This window comes from Eleginops maclovinus, chromosome 11 (genome assembly GCF_036324505.1).
Source record: "Eleginops maclovinus isolate JMC-PN-2008 ecotype Puerto Natales chromosome 11, JC_Emac_rtc_rv5, whole genome shotgun sequence".
NCBI classification, from domain to species: Eukaryota; Metazoa; Chordata; class Actinopteri; order Perciformes; family Eleginopidae; genus Eleginops; species Eleginops maclovinus.
Window position 1 is genome coordinate 16483553 of NC_086359.1, and position 14416 is coordinate 16497968.

At 41.3% G+C, this 14416-nt stretch overlaps 1 protein-coding gene across 3 annotated transcripts in view; it reads right to left on the minus strand.

The window, feature by feature from the left end:
- arhgap32b (Rho GTPase activating protein 32b) overlaps positions 1–14416 on the minus strand; it is an 84114-nt gene that overhangs the window by 50585 nt on the left and 19113 nt on the right. For 2 of the 3 annotated variants that reach the window (XM_063895114.1, XM_063895113.1), the window contains exons 2-3: positions 13286–13406; positions 2339–2444 (exon numbers count right to left, since the gene is read on the minus strand). In XM_063895114.1, the coding sequence (XP_063751184.1) occupies positions 2339–2444; positions 13286–13380 (201 nt within the window). In that variant the 5' untranslated portion in view covers positions 13381–13406. Of the gene's footprint in view, positions 1–2338; positions 2445–13150; positions 13234–13285; positions 13407–14416 lie in introns of those variants that run through there. The other variant, XM_063895115.1, reaches the window with a different exon arrangement.

Genomic DNA, 14416 nt, shown 5'->3' on the forward strand with positions numbered 1-14416 from the left:
ATGTTAGTTTACAGAACATTAAAGCTCTTTTAAGTTCATTGTTATTCTAGCTCATTCACTTAAATTATAGACAAAAATGCAGCTGTTGACAAAACATTAACAGTGAGCGTGCTCTGACTACTATTTTCATTGGATGTCATTCTGCAACACAAGGTTGTTCTTTGAAATGCAATCACAGGACCAAAGGACAGCTCTTATCATGGAGGAGTATTCTTCCTTTCCGTCCATTTTCCCACCGACCATCCCACAAAGCTTGCCTTGACGAAGATCTATAACCCAAACATCAACAGCAATGGCAGCATCTGCCTTGACATCTTGAGGTCACCTGCCCCTTACAGTATCAAAAGCTTTACTATCTATTTGCTCCTTGCTATGTCACCCAAACCCAGATGATCCGCTCGTCCCAGACATTGAGCACATCTACAAATCCGATAGACAGTAGCCTGGGAATGGACCCAGAGGTATGCAATGTGAGGGGCCGAAGTTCCAGCAACAATGATGCATCCCTGAACACCTCAAAATATGACAGAACTGTTTCAACTGCTCATTCACATGCAACTGCAGTCCATTTCTTGTGATGCATTTTTTGTGTTGCAGTAAGAGCAATGTAAACAGCTGCAACAAGAACAATGGTGAACTAACGGCAGATAATGTGGCCGCCATCTTTAACATTTAAAATCAGCGAGACATTGTCCATCAACTTTGACATTAAAGCATCATTGATGCTAACACAGAGTCCCGCACTCTGTCCTGCACTCAAGGAGCCAGGAATCCATCAAGATGCAAACTCAAAATTATTTGACAATGCTATATTAATCTGGTTCTTATTTCCAGATTTTATTCCAAACAAACGTGTAGAATAAATATGTAATTGTGCCACAGGACTCCACGAGCTGTCAAATTCAAAAGCAGGGGAGAAATCAGGCAGCGGATTAGAGAAAATGTTTCCATTTAAGACTGAATCCTTGATCTGATTTGCTCTTCTGATCAGCCTTTTCTAGAGAACAACTTCTGAAAATATTTGGGGAGAAAATCAGTGAAACCGATCAGTAGTTGATGGATCAGAGCACTCTTCATTTACAGAGTCAGGGGGATGCACTGATTTTATTCAGTGGATATCTCCAGTGTGGACTATTTCAGTTCTCTGACAGCAGACGGTAGACTAAATAAGTTCAAATGAAGGTATGGAAATAGGGAAATACAAAATACACATGTGGACAAGTAAGTCTACGCCACTTCTACCCAAGATGTCACTTCCTCATATTCTGTATAGCATCACTGCAGAAGGATAAAACCCAGAATGCTCTGGTTCCAGATTATCAATAAAGTTTAGGTTTGATGTTCTTATAAAGTGACTACCTTTGGAAGTCAGACAGAACAAGACATTTCGTGACATCTGAAAAAAGGAAGCAAGTCATCAGTTAATTCCAAAGAAATGATTGGCAATATTATCAATAAGGATCATTTGCCACAGCCCCAATACGACGGCTTCACAACTACATGAAAACTATTTGTGTGACATCTTACGCTAAGTTTCTCCGCTCTTCTCATCACCTCCCTGAACCTCCGGAGACATTCATAATGGATGACACCCCGGTACAGAGTCCCTCTCGTATCAAATATTGAACAAAGAACGGCAGACGTGCAGTATTAAACGCCCCGCCCCGCCCCTGTGATCAATATTTATCAGGCTGGTGAGGATATAGTGTCTCTTTCTGTCTGTTGCCCGATCGAAGCCTGCACTTGCGATAGGGCCAACCATGCGCCGACCACGGGTGGCTCTGCATGTTACCATGGAGACGGCCTCATTTTTTTCAACGTGCTGTTGATGCAAGAAGCGAAACCCGCAACAAAGATGGAAAATAATGAATGATTCCGTCTGCTGAATGAAATCCTGTGTGGAGAGACAGAAATAAATAGATGACACAGGAGTACCCAGACAGGAAGATGACTATCTGAGCAAAGGGTTTGGAGGGCGGGGAAGGGGGGCTTATGCACGGCAACTGTTGTCTGCATTAATCACGAATGTGTGGTTGTGTTTCAGGAACAGAGGAGATACAGTTTCAGTAGGAAAGAGAGACACTACAGATCAATCCACTGGGTTGAGGACAGACTGATAAGATGGTGACGGGCAGCAATAAGCAGATTACGGTGTACGCTGTTATCTCTGCGTCTGACAGGTCACTACGGCACTACGGCTTCAGGTTTCCCGCGATGAAAGCAGGACATTGATCGAAATACTGTATGCATTCAAAACAGGGGCCATCTCACAAGACAAAAGAGAACATCACAATGACGATGAGTTTGGTGTGTGTGTGTGTGTGTGTGTGTGTCTCACCATGGCACTGATTGTCTCCTCCCAGTCTGGTCTCTCTCTGGGATGGATGTTAGCCAGTTCAGGCACAATATCGTCGTCTTCCAGGTGACGTCCAGGTCTCAGGCCCCTTCAGCAAACACACACATTGATCCGCTCGTTATTTTGTTTTCTTTTATCAAGGAAAATGTGAAAATAAATTGGGAAAAGAGATCATCACAATTTCTCAGAACCCATTGTGGAATCACTGTTGTCTAACAGTCCAGTAATCAAGAGATGACACTTAACGAGATAATCAAACCACTTATTCTTTTTCAAATAGCTACAGATTTTTCATTCGATGGACCAATCAATCAATCGATCAGCTCTGGCTTGACATCAAAGCAAACTGGATATGTTTTTTGTGTTTTCCCTTTTCCCAGCTACAATTAACAGAAAATAAATCTGCTTTTTTCAAGAAAAACATTCCTTACTTACATAAAGCTTATCAAATTTCAACGTGTTCCCATTTGCTGATTCATCATGTAAATGGAATCTTGTAATGTTAAAAACAGACATCTGTGTTTGTTTGAAATATATATATTTTTAAGCTTTGTGATGAATCAATCACGAAGGAAAATAATCTTCATTTGCAACCCAACTGTGACCGAAGATAAAAAGTAACCATTCTGCCTGAGAGAAGATATTTCCATTAAAAAAAAATGTGTGTGGGACATTCTGGAACGGACGGTAAAAAGGAATATAAGGATTTTATTGATGGCAGCACCTTTGTTGAACTGGACGAGGAGGGAGTTGTGTGGATTAATATTTGAAAATGGACAATAAGACACACCATTTCTGTGTGGAAAAGGACAATTCCTTGTTTTGATTTTTCAGCTTTGTTGATTTGTTTGAGTTTGTTATTTGTTTAGTTTGTTTATTGGCTAAATGATATGCCTGAAATTATGTGTTTTAGTATAAAGTAGTTTACTTCATGTGTGCAATTTAAATTTGCCAGTGTTTATTTGCAGTAAGAAGCAATATGAATATCTGTGTTGGCAGTAATGACTCTAGCTTGTTAGCGGTGCAGGATGCTAGTGGTAGCTTAGTTGCTAACTTCTCTGTATCTCTGTATTTCAATTTCTTATGGATAATTGTGATCATTATTAATGTCATTCCCTTGTTTGTGCTGTTGTTGCAGACCACAGCCACACATGGCTAACAGCAAGAACGTGTATTAAAGGTCTGAACTGGGAAAGTCTGTTTTCCGTGTTATTTGGCCTGGGACACACCCATCCACACCATGCCATCTCTAACCTACAACGACCTGGAGACCCCACTCTCCTTTACAATATTTATTCTTGGGGCAGAGAAATGATGCTCATGCTGAAGTTGAAAACTGCAGTTCATCAACCGGCCACCAAAAAGGAGCAATCCCCAAAAACCTCCATGTTGAAATCCCCATGTTTACAGCAGAAACTTCTTTTAGGCTTAGTTCCATGATAACTGTAGCTGGTGGTGGTGAGGGGGTTACAAAAAGACCCCATTTGTATTATATCGAGGCAAACAGTTATGCTTTATCAGGGGCGGGCCTCTTTGAGTGACATGTGATGGCTTTCTCAGGCCGTTAACCGCTAGCTGTCTGCTCGGCTGTGACACCCGTCCATACAGGTATATTTAAATCGCCTTCATAAAACAACTTGACATTTATGAGACATCTCTCTACAAAAACATTTCTCATCAACTTCAAAGACAGCCACTGTTTCCAGAGAACAGGGATAGAGATAAACAGATTTGCATAGCAGCTTTCAAAACACACACAATTTCAAGATTGATTTTTAACCGTCATCCTGAATGCAGCACTGACGCTTGATGGGTGTTATAAACTTGAAGAGACTACAGAGGGAATTGAAAAAGCAGAAGATCTCCGTTTGGGGAAGATGTAGCTTTGGTGCTGCTGTAGGATGACAGCGCTACAGAAAATGCTAAAAACAAGTATCTGCATTGATTTTATTGGACTTAATGGCCAGAAAATCAGAGTCAAGATGTAGGCAAGATAAGTTTAGTGAAGAGCAATTCTCTGTGACATCTAACTTTCTGCTCACTGATCTGATTTCATCGTTCAGTCACAGTATGCCCTATTTTCTCAGCTCACAACTTTGTGTAAGACTTTTAACAGATACAAAAACCTTTATCCAACTCTTGTTCATAAGATATATATTCAAACATGTTAAATTAGGTGAAAAGGAGTGCCAGTGGACCCTAATCACTTCAAATTCAACTTTGTTATCCAAGCAAATGACATTGACTATATACATTCTTTTAAATCTTCTGAGGATCCCACATGTTCCCTCTATGAGCTTTAATGAGGGCTTCATCATTTACCATCAAACTATAATCTACAGTTGGATTATACATGGCAATTCAACAGCAATGTATCATGGTTTGGACGGTCCAAAAAATGTAGTCACATCAGCCTTAAATAATATGCTAACGAGACAATAATGTGCTAAATATTTATAAGGGGGTGGAGAATAATATCTATCACTTGGACTCAACATGCGGGGGATTTATAACAACTCTGTGATGTGGCGGTGGCATGGAAGGTATCGTTATCTGTTGTGGGACATTTCTGCCACTTCACTTTGAGAAAAGCATCATTCCCTTTTCTGTTCTGAATCCCAGATGATGAGGACTATCATTTGCCAGAGAAGATGGGAAGCACTGAGAGAATGGAAATAAAATGAATGCCTTGGCTGTTTAATTTGCAATTATCAATTTAGCTAACTAGATATCTTGGCCAAAAAGCTCCTGATTCTGTCAGACGCTAGTTACCTCCTAAGATAGCTCAACTTCATGATGATTGAATAAAGGCCGGTTTAAAAACTACTTTGGTTTGCTGACATCCTATAAAGTGTCTTTACTTCATTGTAACCAAATGCAAATAGATTTGAGATTATCTGGAAACAACATTCTGTTTCCTTACATCGGTTTGTGTGCAGTTTTAATTTGCCTAAAATAAACTTAACATATCTACAAAAGGTGTCGTACTTCACTTGGGTGGAAGAATGAAGTCTGTCGATTCATATGAACAAAATTGAAACAGTTGAAGCAGCAAATAAAAGCTATCTTATGCTGATATTCCTCAAAATGTATTAATACTTTAAATGAATGTTATTAGTGTGTGCACAGCAAACTGTGTAATATATTACATACACAATAAATGTATACAGACAGACTTGTGTTTGCTCAATTAAATCATCGGCATCTGCTCTTCAACTAAATATTATTTATTGTCCTTTCAGTGTTTTCAACCTTTTTTGAGCTGAGGTGCATTATTGACATTAAATAAGTCAACAGCCAAACCAACAACCCAAAAAAGTGACTAAATTAAACGTTGTAGCCTAACAGCATATACTGTATAATACTAATTTTATACTAATTTAATGTAATAATCTAAGTAGCCAGCTTTAGGAGCTTACAGTTACTCGTTTGTAACTAAAAAGTCTTTCTTCTTGTTTTGAAGTGACGGGTGTTTCGTTTGGAAATGTTAAAGGCATTTAAAAGGCGTTACAGCTGGCTTGGGACTCTGTTGGATTTTATTTGCAGCAACTAAATAAAATGTGTTTGGACCGATTAAGTGAAACTGGACAATTAACCACAAAAAACCAGACACTCTCTCACAGTGGATACAAGTGACAGCCCTAAACGTCACATTTCACATGCAACAGAATTGAGACACAAATCTATCCCATAGTATAAGAAAGCTGTCTTGTGCTAAGTGATAGGAAATACCTTCCTCGGCCATGGACTGACATCCCACAGCCACACTGACCCCGGTGACACGCTGTAAGCACCACTCGACCGGGGAGACAGGAGAGCGACTGAGACAGCGTGAAGCACTTCCAGAGATAAAGGCCAACACAGTGCTTTTCACTCTCCAGTATCACCTTCTGTTTGGAAGTGTGCTGCATTCCCAGCATTCCTTGGTGTGAAAGCATGTAAGGAGAAAGGAACTACTCCTTTCAGCACCTGCTCCAAACACAGCTGCCAGAAAACCTTTCTTTAATCTTTGGTAAGAGGCACTGCTGCCTGCTTTCCAGCTAGCCCAAATAAGCGCAAAAATAACTTCCCTGTTTAGTTTTCAGTATTTGCCCTCTTTAAATTGTTATTAGCTTTGTGCAGTGTACGCGCTTGGACATTGCTCAGTGTCTTGCTTTCTCTGCGTTACAATAGACAGGTTTACATTCAAGTTAGAGACACATTTTAGATACATTTGCAGAATATCAGAAAAGCAAATGCAAATGAATGGCTGTTCCTATCCAGACAGTGAAGCGTTAATAGGACTCTCCTTTGCCAAGTCATATTCAATTTATATTGATACACTGGCTTTTCCTACTGAGTAGAGTGTGACATCTTTTAAGAAAGGGTGTGTTTTTTTAATTCATTTTTTTAAAAGAGGCAAATTCCATTCATTTAATTGCATATTAGTGGTTAGGAACAACATGGAAACTGTTGCTCATAGATAAGAGGACAAACTGCGCAGGCGGAAGAGAGAAGACGTCCCTTAGACTTCCATAGTTCCTATCATGCTGAAAAAAATGCTTCCTTTCCAACTTTGCATCAGCCACCATTTTCTTGTGTCTTTGCTATTAAACTCCCCTGCCACTAAAGGCCAACATATGCTCAACCCCAAACAGAAATCCTTACTTTTCACTCCATAGACCACCAGGATTGAGCGTAGACAAGATAAGAAAGCTGCAACACCAATGTCAGAGTACCTCTATTGCCAGATCCAATGAGGCAGAGTCACTAGAAGCAACTTGATCCCTCCCGAAGGAAAATGCAACAGCACAGCATTTTTACTTTGGCCAGAACTAGACTAACTATTTCTCCCCGTTTTAAGTCGATTTCCTCTGCTTATCTGCTGCTGGTTGCAGGTCACTTACAAAAGAGCGCATTTAAAATAATATTCCTTTACATTTTCATTAGGTGTGTTATAAGGAGTTATTCTAAATTAAACTCCTTTCAACTGTTTCTCCTCCATCCCCCTCTCAGCTACTTACATGCTATGTTTTAGGGATGGTAAATTAGAAAAACAACATTTCTGACAAAGAGCCAACCCTCTTAAACCTACAATTAACGGTTAACCGACAAGACAATATGCAGCCAATGATTTCAACATGGCAAAAAGCCAACATGATCATAGACAGTCGCACAAGAAGCTTCCATTTGTACCAAAAGGGTGGCAGTTGAAACCTAATAATGGCACAAATCTATTTATGAGGCAAGAAATGAATAAAACCAGCCAAACCCAAGCAACGAGAGCTGCCAGTTTGGATGGCAGTGATTAATGTTTATGAGAGAAACCCTCAAAAACATACCATGTTTCTGTGCAGGACTGAACACACAGGGATATCTGCCACTTCTAAACCTGCCAATATTATCCTCCAGAGAATATCATGGCACTGGTTTGATGAAAGAGATCACCAATGAGTGAACTGAAGGACTGAAATCGAACTGTAACTGTGAAGTGTGATTCTGCCGCGTTAGAAAGCCCACGTCTTGGTGTAGTAAGTTTGCCCTTTTATTGCATTAGAAGTTTTGTTTGCTTCATTCTGATTTACTTTACCTCGTCTCAGTGATGTCATCAAAGCTGCTATGTTAACGAGCCAGTGACGCGAGGTTTGATGGTTGTGGACAATATAGAGAGGTGCAGTGAACGTTTATTTTTGTATGCCAGGTTAGTATAGCAAGAGCTCCCATGACTAAAAGCATTGGATTTCCCATTGGATTTAGGAATATAGCAGAAAAAGATCTGTGGCAAACACCTGTTTATGTCAGCAGGATAATCTCCACATATTATCACTTTATATCAAACTAAGCTATCAAACTACATGACTTCACAATCCCAACCGCTAAGCTGGAGGCGGACTATTGTTGGACGTAACAATGTTTATGAGCTTCATTTAGTCCCTTGTTAGCAACTGCTGTTTGTAAGAGACGTAGCTTGGGGTAACCATGGGGTATTTACAGATATATTTTATGTCATATGAAAAATATCTGGAAGCTAGTGTTATCTATAGACAATATTCCTGGAATCCAACAAAAGCAGTTTAGGATTCATTCCTCGTTTATTTATACAAAAGTGTTTGTTCCTCTCCAATTTTTTCGTCTTTCAACTACCACCTTGGTTCACTGCTTAGGGTAAATGCCTCAGGACCACAGCCCTAAATAAATCGACATAACTGGAAAAGTCGGTTTCCTTTTTCTGTAGTCAGACACATGTCCATACCTTGACAACTAACAATCTAACGTCCTTGAAATCTCTGATATGTGCTTAACATGACCGTCAGAGGAGACTCTACCCACTTTTTTTGTCTTTCGGGAAAATGTACTCATCAAATTAATGTAAAATGTATTTAGTCCTACAGACTTTTGAAACAGCTTTAATACTACATAATATGCACTTAAGAAACTGTGTATAACACCAGCCAGAGTAGGAAATTATGATAAAACAAAAACAAAAGGAAAGATATGATCTAAATTGATGTGTACTATAAATGTGCCCTCGAGTACTTCCCAGCAGTATATAACTATCATTCCTAAACCTGACCTGGACTCAGACAATGGGTGGATGGATTACGCAGATCAAAAAGTAGTGCTGAACAATTATTTGTTTTAAATCAAACTAATTTTCTAATAGCAAGAGCTGCAATTTTAATTATAACTTGCATAATTAGGTGTCTCAACAAGACATCAACCATGAATGTATTTCATCGGCTATAAAGACAACTGTCTCTGGTAATTATACTGCAGCTGATTAAAGGTTGTTAGCAGAGTTGGAGAGAACTGCACTAAAGGAAGCTTGGCTGTTGCCTGGTAATTATCCTCACTCTTCGCATGCCGGTGTCTTTACATGTTGGTCAAATTAGCTTTGTGGATACAGAGATGCCGTATTTCGCAAGTCATTTATGTACAGTAATTGCCTCATGTCAGTTCAAGACAGCAGTTGTCAAGTGTTAAAAACGACGGACAGCTGGTGGACAGAGACAATCAGTTTAAGCATGTTAAACGTTGTAATCTCATCACATAGGACAGAGGATTGTGAAGCAGCCTGTCCTGTCTTGATGACCACAATTTAAATCACAACTGCTTATAAAAACTGCAATGGTTTCTTAAATCTTACCTAAGAAAACAGGTTTACAAAGTCAGAGTAAATCAGTATAACTATCACAGAATACAGGTTCATTGCTCCCTGTAAGTAAATAACAAGCAGCAACAAATACATACAGAAGCCATTAGTATCAGTGTACTGGATGTCCCTGCATGCATGTTCTGGATCTGGTCCACTGGCAAAGTCTCTGCAGTCAGCCAACAGTTTAGCTCCCATCACACTGAGGCAGTTAATCTGTCCTGCATATGGCATAGCAGACATGACAGGAGTCAACTGTCTATCTATTCTTGTTTTCAGTGAGGTTTGCCATCCAGATATTTACACCATTAGTTTAATAAACTCGTATAATCTTGCAATGGGAAACTGGCATACTGCGGTACACCAGTTGCTTAAACCAGCACTACAGCTCAGCCAGCCAGCCATGCCAAACTTAAGAATGGCTTCAGAAATATTCCTCTGATTCTGATACAAATGTACAGAAACAGAGCATTGTATATTAGAAATGGCTATTATTCCTATACTCCTACCCCTTTAGGCTAAAGGTGCTGTAATTCTAACTGATCAAACTGTGACGATGTTCTTATGAATAACTGATGGCTGATTGATCAATTGAATTATTAATACTCCTGCTAAGTAAGCTCCTGCTGCAGGTCTGTAGCCTGTAGTCCGTCTCTCCGCTCCGACCGAGTGCTGAGCACCGAGTCTGAGAACTGGAGCTGTCATTCTGTCATCTTTTCAATCTTGACGTTCTTTCTCCAGAATTGACTGTTTCTCATTCACGTTTATAATAGCGTTTAAAACGATAACAGTGCTTTCTTTATAGCGCATGCTGGTGTGGATGGGGCTGTGGCCAAGGTGCTCAATGGACAGTGACAGTCAGCCATCAGCAGTGAACATTTCAATGCTCACTTGCTTTACACAAAACAGGAGCTGTATGCCGGCAGCCTAACTGATGCAGTATATGAAGTAGCTGGCTAAAACTAATGCACAGAAGGATAACCAATATTTACCTTTAGTTCTTGCTTGATAATAACTTTGTTTTAACATGTTTTACAATTTTGTTATCTAAATGCTGAACTGTTTGTGATTATAACATTGTAACTTCATAAACTGAAGGAACTGCAGCTCAGTCAACGTTAATGTGTGAACATGACATTCCTTAAAGATACATTTACACATTTACATTTTTCATAAGCACACATTGATCTGCACTTCACTCTGTAAATGAAAAATGTATACGTTTTTAAAAATCCCTCTGTAAAGAATTACTCACTATGATGCGTCCAGGAGACACCCTGGTAATGCTGCATTGTATCCACAACAACATATCCATGTTAAATCAGCAGGAGAGCTAGTTATCGCTAGCTGTTAGCATCAGGTTTCAGAGCTGCCGTTGACTTGCATTAAGAAGCATTCAGGCGTTCTCCAGTAAAAATGTGTATTTGGCCCACGTAAACTATATGTGTTATTATGTTATCTTGATGTATTTAATGTAATCTTGTTAAATGTCATTTTTGGGAAACAGTAAGGTAAGTAAGTGAGGTCAGTTGGATAGATATTGGAGAGGAAATGATGCCCTAACAAAAAAACAAAAACTGTATTCAGACATAAATTACATGGGCTACTACCAAATCTCCGGGATCGTGACTCACTGTTTTCCCCCGCTATACGTCTCTCTGCCTGGTATATGCCTACGTCTTTCCAATTCAACACCAGTATGTAACCAAGGCTGCTGCTATTACTGTGTTTCATCCAAAGGCGGAAATGATTCATCATCAGGGTTTTTTCTCAGACTTAACAAAGTTCCTCAAGGGTCACAGATGACTTTAGGAGCTGTTTGCCTGATGAGCAGGACTAACAATGAGCAGGGAAACTTGTCCATCAACACCAATGTGTTATTGTTAAACTAACTTACATTCAGCTTTTAGTCTTAACACTCTAACCTAAAGTGAAAGATAAAGCACAACTTTCCTAGCATACTGCCAAATATTTCCCCACTTTGTTAAATCGTACAGTACGAGCCTGGAATGGTTCACCCTTCCCCCTGTGCGTTCCTAAAACTAGTCGCTTTGTGATGTATTTAGTTACAGATTTATGAGAGTTTGCTGAGTACTGCTCAGCTGTCCACTCATCTGTCTGACTGAATCACAACCAGTAGAGGATTTAACAGAACTTTTATTCTCAGTGTTTCTGATCCTCTGATCCAACAGGACTGGCTGGGCAACTTTCATCGTGCACTAGCCCGGGCCAAACACGCTTCCTGTCATCTTTGATCAAATATATGATTTGCTCGGCACACGGAGTAAACACACATTTTAGGTGGTGCAATGTAGCAGAAGAGGAACCGCTCTCCCCGCGTCCTCTTCCTACATCTTTTTTTCCTTCTTCCTCCTCTATTCACTTTTCCCACTCCCTAGTGTGTTGGACTGCTGTCTAATGTATGCTAAGCTGCTGCTGCCATGGTAACCCGGTTGCAGGATTTAGAGACAGTTCAGGACTGGGGAGAGGGGTGGGGGGTGAAAGGGGCAGGTGGAAGGGCTGAGCTGCCTTAACTGTAATCCCCCCATCCCATCTCCAAATAAGATAACATAGAACACACACGCACCCAAAAACACACACATTAATCCAGCACTTTATGCAGGATGTTCTGTGTGTTTCTGTGTTTCAGGGAAGGCTGGGGAAGTCAGGATTTGAGCTGTGACTAACAGAAATAGTAATGAGGTGACCAAATGAGTCACAGCCTTAGTTTCCATCTCTGATTCTAAAATGTGCCAAAAGAAGAACCCCAGGAAGTGTTGCAGAGGAGTTATCGACGAGCGTTACAGCTGGGATGTAGAGTAGATATGTTATTTAAGATGAAGGGCTGTTTGTTGTGCGTGTGATCATCGCCTGCATTTGTGACAGCAATATTTGTCCTAAAACATCTTGTGAAGCGTGTGTGTGTGTGTGTGTGTGTGTGTGTGTGTGTATTGGATACAAGTCCATCTGTGTTTTTGTGAATGTACATGCATGAGGGTGTGTGTGTGTGTGTGTGTGTGTGTGTGTGTGTGTGTCTGTGTGTCTGTGTGTGTGTGTGTGTGTGTGTGTGTGTGTGTGTGTGTGTGTGTGTGTGTGTGTGTGTGTGTGTGTGAGGAAAGAGTGCATGGGCATGTGGGTGTGGGTGTACAGCTGTAGCGGTGACGTAACTCGCTGAAAGCTGATACGGCCTCTGTGGAGGCAGGGGTTCATTACCGGCTCCGTCACTAAAGGAAGTCTGAATGAGGGGTTTTCAGCGGTGACGCTTAGCGATGGCTTTCTCTCAGTTGCTATGGTCTGATGGGGGTGGGTGGGGGTAAAAAGAATAAGGGGTGGGATGGTGACTGTGCAAAGTCACCCTATCGGCTCAACTATAGCGCTCAGGCACGTCTACCGATGCCTCCCCCTCCTCTCCTGCATGCGCATTCCCTGGTGTCATTTCTCCTTGACTCCTTGAGGCATAGCCAAGTAACACTCCCCCCCCCAAAACCCACTACGCACATACCAGAACTGTCCAAACCAGTTCATTGTGATCCCTTGCATCACATACAGTGAGTTATTATACAGAGGAACACACACATTCACAGAGAGCATAACACGATGCACACACACCATCATTCACTCCATGCCCCCTACTCTGACTATAAACAAACTAGCATGCTCACCAAACTACGACCTGAGGTGTGGTCCCTCTCTCCACAAACACACACTCTTCCTCCTCTCTTCTCCACTGAGACGGTGAACGGGGAGGGGGCGGTCTGTTCCTGAAGGTGTGTGGCAGCCTCGTCCTGTGCTCTTACCTGTCCAAGATGTCATGGCTGGACGTGGTCGTGGCTCCCAGCAGTCCTAGTGCTGCACTCCCCACCGCTGCGGCAGCCCCGCCGCCTGCCTCCATGATACTGACTCACTGCAATGAGCTGCCTGCCAGAGGAGCAGAGAGGGAGGGGAGGAGGAGGATGTGGATGTGGAGAGGTAGAGCGGGAGGGAGAAAATACAAATGAGATTGAAAGGGATGACATGTAGAGGCAATAGGGAGGATGACGATGGAAAACAGTGGGGAATATTAAGAGAGGAATGTGAAAAACGTGGTGAGAAAGGGAAAAGAGGGAGGGAGAGAGAAAAAAAATCATTAATTGTTTGTGTAGATCAAATAAGTCATGCTGGTGGAGCTTTGCAAAGCAGGGTTTCACTTTGTGTTAACACATGGAGATTCTGGCTCACAGGTCCGCTGTGAGTGCAGTCAGACAGCAAGTAATAATCAAGCCAGTCCATGTTTTACCTGAAATATCAATTTTTCTTTTTCTTTACAGCAGCACTTTGTGACAGGGTGATGCTCAGGAGGAAGTTGGTCATCCTCCAATCTGAGAATCATAGGTTTGATCCCCATCCCCTTCAACATGCTACGGGAACGGCCAACAGGGTCTGAATGTGAGTCTGCCTGAGCAGGTGTGCTTTGTATGGCATCCCTTGCTTCCGTATGAATACTAAAAAAAGTATTTTTAGGGGTCGTACAGAGCTATACAAATCAGAATCAGAATCCCTTTAGAGGGGAAATTTTAATTTGCAGCAACAGAGCCAAAGACAGCTTTGCTGTAGAAAACACACATCCTAAAGAGATATAGCAGCCAGGTAAATATTGCAGTTATTGATAATGGCATATTTATGTTTACATATTGTACATAAATTGTTATTGCACAACTAGTCAGTTGTTTTTTTTTGGGGGGGGGGGGGTTTGTATGTATGAGGGGTCTACCAGGGGCCATGCTGTTTGTAAAGTCTGACGGCTGTAGGAAGGAAGGACCTGCGGTATCTCTCAGTGAGACACCGTGGGTGCAGCAACCTGTCTCTGAAGGAGCTGCACAGTGCGGACAGGGTGTCCTGGAGGGGGTGGGACACATTGTCCAGCAGGGAGGACAGCTTGGCTGCCATTC